The following is a 9,607-nucleotide window of genomic DNA, read 5'->3' as shown; positions in this document are numbered from 1 at the left end:
AGACCTGAGAATCAAAGGAAGTAGCTCAGATCTGCCAAGCAACTGATGGAGAGTTCATTGCCAAAAAAAGCAAGAGGAGAATCTGTAAATGCAGGAATTATAAGGCCCCTGCTACTTAAATTATTGAGGCCACTAATTAAGAATACATTAGTGATAATTATGCTGCATTGATGCCTTGACAACTGTAACTTTCTGATGGAATGTGGTAAACTGACATAAAAGGCACCTCCTTTCTTCCCTCTCTGTAACAGAAAGAAACTAACAGAAAGCTTTTCTCTAACTTTCACACAAAGATTACAGTCAGAACACAATTAAACCCAAGAAGACAGTACTGAAGGAGTTGATAAAGATACGAGCAACAGGGTTTTCAGACCTAAATTCTCCATGTGATTTCAGTATACACAAATGAAGAACCTCCATTTTACTTCAAGTTATATGAGGGAAACTTGACTGTCTCAGGATGAGACCTTGGAGGAATAAAGAAGAGACTGGCAGCTTGAAGCACACAGTGATCCCGCAAACTGCACAGCTTACAGATCCTTCACCAGCTTGTGAAACCTTAATAAGCACTTTATTAGAAAATTTCTTTAAAATTATTATTTTTTTAAGCAATGCAAACATTTATGGCAGTCTGATAGCATTGTCAGTATATAACAAAACCCATTTCTCAAACTGCTGAAGACATACGAAGGTCAGCTTTGTGTTGAGGTGGCTTTGAGTCATTTCTGTTCGCAGAAGATGGAATCTTACACCGAGGAGAACTACGTACCTCTCACAGTGTTGACAAGAAGTGCTAAAGAGACATCAGTCACTCAGTGCAAATAGCAGCGGGGAGGCGACTGCTATCACTGCTGGCTACTCTGCTTCCTTTACTGCTTCCCATCTGACATTTCTTATCTGGCACGTAGGAGATTTTCTTTATCCATGAGGCTGCACTGCAGAGCTGGTGTACACTGTAGCTGGTGACCTCGCATGGGCCGCCTGTACCACAGCACTCAAGCACATTCTCCACGGGCATTTTATGCCCTTCCTGGAGCTCAGCGTGACGGTGGGGAAAATCAGGTGAGTATTTAACAGGGCTGGAAAATAATTTCCAACCGGGCAAACCGAGACGGATGAACGACTACGGACCGCACCGTCAGTAAGCGTTCGAGTGCCCATTTTGAGACTTATTTCTTTCAAGCGTCCTCCCACAGCGCGTTAACGCAGGAACGCCTCAGCGCCTCAGCGGTGCGGCGGGCAGGACCCCGCGTGAGGGGAAGGGCGCTCCGCGCAGCCCCGCGCTCCGCCCGCCGAAGCCCCGCAGCGCCGCCAAACGCCGCGGGCGGCCGCGCCCCCGCGCCAGGCACTGAAAAAGGCCGGAGCGCGGAGCGGCGCCGCTCACAGCCCGCCCGCCGCCGGCCGAAGGTCGCGGCCCCTCAGCGACGCCATGACCGTGCTGAAGCTGTCCCTCGTGGCTTTCAGCTTCGTCTTCTGGGCGGCGGGGCTGACCATGCTCGTCGTCGGCCTCTGGGCCGAGGTGCGGCTGGGGGGCTACGTGGCGCTGTCGGCCGGCGACACCCCCGGCGCCCCCGCCATCCTCCTGGCCACCGGCACCGCCGTCATGGTCTGGGCCTTCCTGGGCTGCTTCGGCGCCGCCGTCGAGCACCGCGGCCTCCTGCGCACCTACGGCGCCTTCCTGGCGGCCGTGCTGTTGGCCGCGCTGACCGCGGGGCTCTCGGCGCTCGTGTACCGCCAGGACATCGCGCGGGGCTTCCGGGAGGGGCTGCGCCAGGCCGTGAGCGCTTACGGCGAGGACGAAGGGAAGGCGGACGCCCTGGACGCTTTGCAGCGCGCGTTGGGCTGCTGCGGTGTGGAGAGCTACCGGGACTGGCTCGCCTCGCCCTGGGCGCTCCAGCAGAACGCCTCGGTGCCGCTCAGCTGCTGCCGGGCCCGGCGGGGCTGCCCGCTCAGCCCGGCCGGCGCACGCGGCTTGCACCCGGAGGGCTGCTTCGGCAAGGTCTCGGCCTTTGTCAGCAGCAACATGTTCTGTGTTGCCACCGCTGCCCTGGGGCTGGCGGTGCTGCAGGTCGTCGGCATCGTGCTGGCGTGCCTGATGGCTGCCCGCGTCCCTGCTCGCGTTAGCGCCCCGCACTGAGACCTCCCCAGGTCTGGCCCTTGTCACCTCCTGCTCCCTTCCTGCCCCTGGATCTGGGAGATCTGAGTGCACCCCATCTGGAAGACCTCTTCATCATCCCCATTTCACCCTTCCTCATGGTCTGTTCCTCTGCTGCAGCCTGTGTCGGATATGACAACACCACAGGTATCTCCACGGCCCCTTGGAGCTACCTCCTATCCTGGCTGTGTCCCTGTGCGACAGCAGGTTTCCACTTCCCTCCGGAGCCTCTGGGCACAGAGTGGAGAGTGACAGCGTGGACAGACATCACCCTGTTGGGTCAGATGGAAGCTGGGTGACAGCTGAGCAGGTGTCTGGGTGATGTGAACAGACAGAGACTGAAATGGAAGCAGGAAAGAGGAGAAGGCCTGTGGGAGCAATGCAGACATCTCAGCATTTTATTGTGTGCATGTTCTGAGACCAGGAGCTGCTGGAAGATCAGTGTCACTGGAATACTGGAGTGCACAAATGGCATGTGGGGTCTGGGTAGGTCTGGGGACAGCCTCTGAGGGCTGCTTGTGCTCCCTGTAGCATGGACCACACCACCGTGCTTCACTCTAGTGAGTTCCTTGCAAAGATGTCCAGGTCTAGACATTTCCAGCCTAGGAATTATGAACGTAGCTAGCAAACCTGCAGAGAATTAGGTAAATGCCAACAAATGATAGCTGGAAAGGAAATCGTTAGTAACAGCTTGGGAGGGGAGAGTGGAGTTTCCCAGGGCAAAGGGATTTAGCAGGAGGGCCCAAGTAAAGAATGCACAGGAATGGAGAGTGAGAAAAACTAGACTTCATAGAAGTAGGCTTCTGGGATTTTATGACAATGTTCCTGGGATGAAGCCAGGGCAAAACTTGTATTTAACTCCCAAAGATTCTGATTTTAGGTATTTTCACTATTTGTGAATTTAAAAATATCTGGAAATGCCACTATTTCTGTCTTTTGTGGTAACAAAGCCCTTTTCTTGCTCTCTGCCTGTTTCCTTTTGTTTGAAAGAGGGACTGATTGGTCAGTTCTGTGATGAATTTGTCCAGTCTGTAGAACTGTAATTGTTTCTGACCTGGTGACAGTACTGTAATTTGGCCTGTTAATGACAGCCTCCCACCACATGAACTGCTATCATAAAGGTGCAATAGTTCTGTAGAGCAAAGCAAGCTGATGGTAGGGACTGTTGAAAAATGGTGCTTTATGGGTGAGAATTTGCTATGTCAAACAGTGTTATTTTGCTGTTTGTATCTGTTGTATTTTCCATGGAAATAAATAGGAGGCAGTACTTTCGGAGAGACCTGCACACAAGCAAAATTCTGCAAGGACCAGGGAATATCCAGTACTCTCGAGTGTTGCAGACTGCTTTTGCTGCTGGAGTCAGCAGTCCTCAGAGTCAGTTCTCTTGATCAAAGAATACAAGATCAAAAATATAAAAAGAGAAATTGGGTTCTGTCCTGATGATTTATGTGTTTAACAGTGTTAGGAGGAGTAAGATGCCCTCATCAGGAAGGTTTTCAGGGCTGTGCCTGAGTCACAGAGGTCTGTAGTATGCCTTTTGGGTGGGCCGTTCTAGTCAGCACGGATGGATGGAGCTTACAGGTGTGGGTTAACAGTTATGTTGTGCCTGAGCGTTAGTCGTGGTTTTGTGTACCTTCCAATTGCTCAGCTGTCAGGTGGCTATATTAAGTAGCATGATAATCAGGTTCCAGGTAATGAGTGCAATGTAAACAGGCTTCTTAGCCATTTGACAGTTCATCTGCATAGATGAACTCTGGAAATGTGCTGGGAATTTCTCTTTTTAGAGCAAAAGTTTCATTCTTTTTTTTTTTCTGAATTGTTTCTTGTTTTAAATAATTTAATTGCCATTGTTGTTTATGAATGTCCCTGTACTAACATGTTTTTGATGTTTTTTTGGAGCTAGGCACTAATGGAACTCTGCTGTTTTCTGAAAAATCACTGTCATTTTGTAAAGTCTTAGCAGTGTGCAAAAAGTGTAATTTGTATGAGGAATGGTACTTCAGAAATAAAGTAATGTTACAAGCAATGCAAGTCACTGTCTGAATCCAACTCAATACTTTGTGTGTGTCTCTGCGTCGTTCAAGTGCAAGAAAAATGAAGTGTACATTGAGATGCAAAGACAGAAGTATTTTTATTATTCAGAAAAATAAACAGTAAAGCAGAGATTATGGGGGATGTTGGCAAGGAACATGGAGTTGCCCTGTATTTATGAGCGCTGTCTTCACCTGAATCAGTAACCTTGGAAAGTTACAAGAATGTTGCTCAGGTCTTTTTTAGCACCACAGGTTGCTCAGTTATTTCTGATGTTGATCCAGATTGCATGGTAGGACAAGCAGCGAGCAATCGGAACGAAGGATGCTGCTGAAACCTGCTTGCTCTAAAAACTTGTGTTGATATCCCACTTCAGGGCATGTTTTGTTTTAAGCTGTTTAAAGAAGTTTGAAACAAATAGGAGTGATAGGGGCCAGCTTTTAAGCGAACCACTGCGTGTTTGTGTGGTGGCCAGGCCTGACTGTCAGGACATCACATTAATGTGATGAATAGCTGAAAATGGAAACCGCTCTACACGTGGTCTGCTCTCACTGGAGTACGAGAAACCTTGGCACGTGTTCACAGAAAGGTTACATATCATTGTAACACTGCAGACATCACAGAGTGGCTGTGAGGTCTCCTTGGCTGTTTATTGCTAGTTCAAGAATAATCAATCACAACATTAACTTTTGTAGATGAATGGGAGAAATGTCATTCTTTTCTAACTAACTCCCAGATGAGCAGATTCCCAGAAGCTGTTAGAGTTGTCTCAGTTTTTTCATGCTCAGTGACCAAATTTTAATTTAAAAAATGTTTTAGATTCAGTCTTATTTTTGTTCTGAATGGTCAGAACAGCTGTAAGTGGAAATGTTAAAGCGGAGGCCCCATTCAGGCCTTGATGCAGTATGCAGTTGTCTTCTGTCATCCTCTGAGCAATTACTTAGACTTTAAGAAAGCCCGATCCCATCTTTTACAACTACATTTGATCAATTAAAAAACATACCAAAATGGGGGCAAGCTGTGTTGCAAGTGTAGAAACAACAGTGCTGTTGTTTGGACCAACTGAGATTTAGGATTAGCAGTGATAAGATTAGGCCCCTGTTATGAAACAAGGACTGTTTCCTAACAGTGATCAAAAATACGACTAGCAAATTTCACGGCTGTTTTGATCTTTTGCCTTACATCAGTTGCTCAGTGTACTTGTGTATCACTGAGTTCCACTTCACAGATAGCTGAAATTAAAAATTAGCTTCTTAATGGACTGTGAACCTCAAAAAGAGGTGGTGTTCTTGGGTCTCTTTCTCATCACATCCTAAATTGTGTCTCAAACAGCTGACAAAAGAAAAGTTGGAAGAGGCCAATGTAATTTGCTGAGAAACCAGTGAAACTCTATGAAGCAGTAACAATATGAAAGAACATAATGTCTGCACACTATCAAGCAAGATTTAAGCACACATTTTCAGAAGCCTTAGATTTACTGATCAAATATGTGAGTTTGCACATAAACCACTGACAGAAAAAAAAAGGAGCTATTGAAGCATCATAATGTTCTGTCCACATGAGCTCTCATTTGCAGCAAACACTACTGCCTGTTGTTAATGATCTTAATCCATACAACAGAATTTAGTCGAGACTCTTATCTGGGCCACAGGATTAAAGTTATCAAAGTAAGCATTATTTATTATTATTACTATTTCAAATGTTCTAATTATTCTAGAAAGATTTTTTAGAGCAATTTCTGTGAAGCTTTGCTTCTCCCTTTCTCCTGTTGTGCTAATGTCTAGAGTTCACAGTAACACAGAATCACAGAATGGCCAGGGTTGGAAGGGACCTCAAGGATCATGAAGCTCCAACCCCCTGCCACACGCAGGGCCACCAAACTCCACGTTTAATGCTAAACCAGGCTGCCCAGGGCCCCATCCAACCTGGCCTTGAACACCTCCAAGGACGGGGCATCCACAACCTCTCTGGGCAGCCTGTTCCAGCACCTCACCACTCTCTGGGTAAAGAATTTCCCCCTGATGTCCGACCTAAATCTCCTCTCCCTCAACTTAAAACCATTTCCCTTTGTCCTGCAGATATCAACCCTTTCAAAGAGTTGATTCCCCTCCTGTTTGTAGGCTCCCTTTAGGTACTGAAAGGCTGCAATGAGGTCACCTTGCAGCCTTCTTTTCTCCAGGCTGAACAAGCCCAGCTCCCTCAGCCTGTCCTCATAGGGGAGCTGCTCCAGTCCCCTGATCATCTTTGTGGCTCTCCTCTGGACCCTCTCCAACAGCTCCCTGTCATTTTTGTACTGCGGGCTCCACACTTGGACACAGTACTCCAGATGGGGCCTCACAAGAGCAGAGTAGAGGGAGACAATCACCTCTCTGTCCCTGCTGGCCACCCCTCTTCTGATGGAGCCCAGTTGTTCTTAGGCCTCTTAGTACCCTTTGGTACCAGCATTTTAGAATGATAAGTTGTGCTCTGTAATAAAACCTCAGGAAAGGAATCTTTCCTGTTTAGTGTTCATCATTTCTGATAGGTCCAGTTCTTCCAGCTCACAAGGGATGGAGGGCAGGGAGTATCTCTGGTCAGTTCTAGGACTGACTGGTTGTCTTGGGATTGACAATATCTTGTCCTTAATACCCGTGTTAGTAACAATAGTCTTAATGATTTCTTACTATTCAGAGTGCATTTTCCATGGCCTTTCCTGTGCTTTTTGATTTCTTGACTTTAGACAGCGCTGTGTTGGGTTGCTGCTACCTTTTAGTAATTTACAGCTGACTAAAATGGTAGCATCGGGAAAATGTCCTCTGCAAGAAAGTGTTCTGCTTTCTGTGTTTTCAGCATTCCTAACACTTTATAAAGGAAATCTCTCTAGGTAACGCATGTCTTTTCTGTTGCTTTTAGATTTTGTTGTTGTTGTTTATTGAAATGATGATACTTCCACATGATAAAGATCCCTTTGTAGGACCAGAGCAGTGGTGTCCCTGCTGCTCATGCTGACCCCTGCTGTGCTGAAGGTACTTCTGTAGCAGCTCAGTGCTGCGAGAGGATTCTCTGAGCAGAATTTGGGGCTCATCAGCACTCCAGTTTCCTGAAACTGCTTTTTTGATACGCTGTTTTCCTGGATAACTGTGCTGGAGTCCTGTTCCTTGCCATAGCGTGCTTTTCTCCTCAGAACCTCCAGGCTGTGTTGTTCTTGCCAAGGAACTGCTGGAGGAGGTGGAGGCTGTCTGCATTGGCACCGTGAGTTTTGATGCAGAGTTCAGACAGATAATCATAAAAGGAAAACACGATTTCACAACTAAATATGCTTATCTCATGGCTAGAGACAGGTCTGTTCACTGAAGCTGGTGTAGAAAACAGCAGGCTGACTAGGCAAGAAGCACAATTCTGAAAACAGCTGCTCTACCTCTTTACAGGACATCTGTTTGTAGTTCTGGGCTGTAGTTCTCTATGACACTGTTGTCTCAGTAACTTGTTTCTGGAGCTGACTGACTTTGCCTTCAAATCCTGTCCTATTTTGATAACCCATGAAGAAGTTGCAAAACATCCCTCAAGTGTAGCATGTTCACACTTTCCTGTCTATTTTGCCTTTCCACATTTCTACTGCTTCTTTTCTTTTTCAGAGAGTGCTTTTTCTATAATGATCTCTCAGTTAGGTTTCAGCAGCCTTCTAGGTCCCTCAAACCAACTCCCCTTTCTTTTGCACAGCTTCCCACCCCAGGAGTCAGACAGTCTTTCCAGATCCCAGGTGCTGGTTGGACTGGTTTTTGAAAAGAAACCTCCATCTGCTGGTTTTAAGTAGCAGCAGCTTTCTAACCCTTAGCAGTCACCTGAATGTTTTTTAATCCTATGAAAAATTTGGCAGAAAGTCACACTTCAACACATTTTCAGAGAACTGTTTTTCTATGAGATGATATTTGTTTCTTATCAAAACAAAAGTGTACCACATACCCTGGTTGTTGGCTTGTTGGTCGAGTTTGTTGTTGCTGTTGGTTTGCTGAAATGATAAAAATCTGTGAAATTTGAGTAGAAGCTACATTTAAGGAAATGAAGTGTCTTTGGGACCAGCTGAAGTGATTAATAAATGTAGGTAATTATGTTTAGAAGGTACCACTGAGGGAGCTCATCAGCAAATAAACTTGTCAGTGGATGCTTTCCAGAGAATGTGGAGGCAGAATTCAGATCTTCCAGATATATTCCAGACTCCCAGAAATTCATCTTCGTGGCTTGAAAACAGCACAGAGATTAATTTTAAATCACCTGATAGAAGTCATTGAAATGTATGCTCACTACTAAATTAACTGCTTACTACAGCTCTCCCTAATGAATAGAAACCACAGAATCACAGAATGGCCAGGGTTGGAAGGGACCTCAAGGATCATGAATCTCCAACCCCCTGCCACAGGCAGGGCCACCAACCTCCACGTTTAATGCTAGACCAGGAAATGCAGATGAGTGCTGTTTTGAAGCTTTCTGTCACACATTGTATACGTTATGCTTCCAGTTTGTCAGGACATCATCCTTTATTTCCAGTCTGTATGATGTTCTTTGTGTCCCTGTGACGTTCACATTTATTTATGACTCAATTTCTAGCTCAAGTCACTTGTCATCATGTTCTTTTCCTTTTGGAGGAGGCGTGGCAGCAGTGTTGAAACACCATTCTTTCCTTGCAAGTTGATACAGTGAAATTTCTCCAGTGCTTACTGTATGTGTCACTCTTAAATAAAAAAAAAGGCAGTGCTGTTTTACTTCAAGCTTACACTGTGCAGTATCTTGTTTGAATCAAATTTATAGTATAAAACACAAATTAATCTTGTCCATAGAGCCTTCTACTGTATTAAAAATCATTGCCTTTTTTTTCTGAGTTTGCTCATCTAAGCTTTATGAATGTAATTCCCCCAATGTTGGTTCTCCCCAGTTTTTAATTATGAATCTGCAACCAGGATGCTGCCGTCAGGTCCTTAGCTGTGACATTTCTGGGAACTGCATTTCCTTTGTTCTTCACCCTAGCTTTTGTCCTATTATTTCTACCTATCTGGTATTCACATGATTTCAGGACTGTGCTATTCTGTTCTAAATAAAATTTAAAATGTGTTTGACTCCCTACATCTCAGATAGGTTATCTGTAATTCAAGTTGGAACTCTTTTCCAGAGCAGGTTGGCACAAAGCTGGAAGCCACTGGGAACTTAAAATCAGACTTCAGAAGCAGGATCTTTAGGTTCTTTTGTTTTATAGCACCATTGATAGAGACCTATATACATGATTATAGAAAGTATGACTGTGCAGTCTACACAGTAGTGTGTGCACATCTCTGTATACCACTTGCCCTTGGGTCAGCCACTAGGCACGATGGCTGGGCTGGCAGAAACAGAGAGTTACTGCCTTCCAGGCTTTCTGGAAGGGCTCTGACCTTCTGCAGTAGGGCCAGG

The 9,607-nt window shown here is 45.9% G+C and overlaps 1 protein-coding gene across 1 annotated transcript; it reads left to right on the top strand.

Annotated features, from left to right (window-relative positions):
• The first annotated feature begins 1,328 nt into the window (after nucleotides 1-1,328).
• LOC125692212 (tetraspanin-7-like) lies at nucleotides 1,329-4,183 on the top strand. The gene has a single exon (XM_048942470.1). The coding sequence runs from the start codon at nucleotides 1,430-1,432 to the stop codon at nucleotides 2,135-2,137; it is 708 nt and encodes a 235-aa protein (XP_048798427.1). The 5' UTR covers nucleotides 1,329-1,429; the 3' UTR covers nucleotides 2,138-4,183.
• Nucleotides 4,184-9,607: the final 5,424 nt, after the last annotated feature.

The sequence above is a fragment of the Lagopus muta genome, chromosome 1 (assembly GCF_023343835.1).
Source record: "Lagopus muta isolate bLagMut1 chromosome 1, bLagMut1 primary, whole genome shotgun sequence".
In the NCBI taxonomy this organism is placed as follows: Eukaryota; Metazoa; Chordata; class Aves; order Galliformes; family Phasianidae; genus Lagopus; species Lagopus muta.
Note: the sequence above shows the minus strand (reverse complement) of the source record. Positions and strands in the feature narration are given on the sequence as shown.

Bases quoted from the DNA above. Each gene is read 5' to 3' on its own strand.
- LOC125692212 (XM_048942470.1), top strand. From the start codon at position 1,430: ATGACCGTGCTGAAGCTGTCCCTCGTGGCTTTCAGCTTCGTCTTCTGG.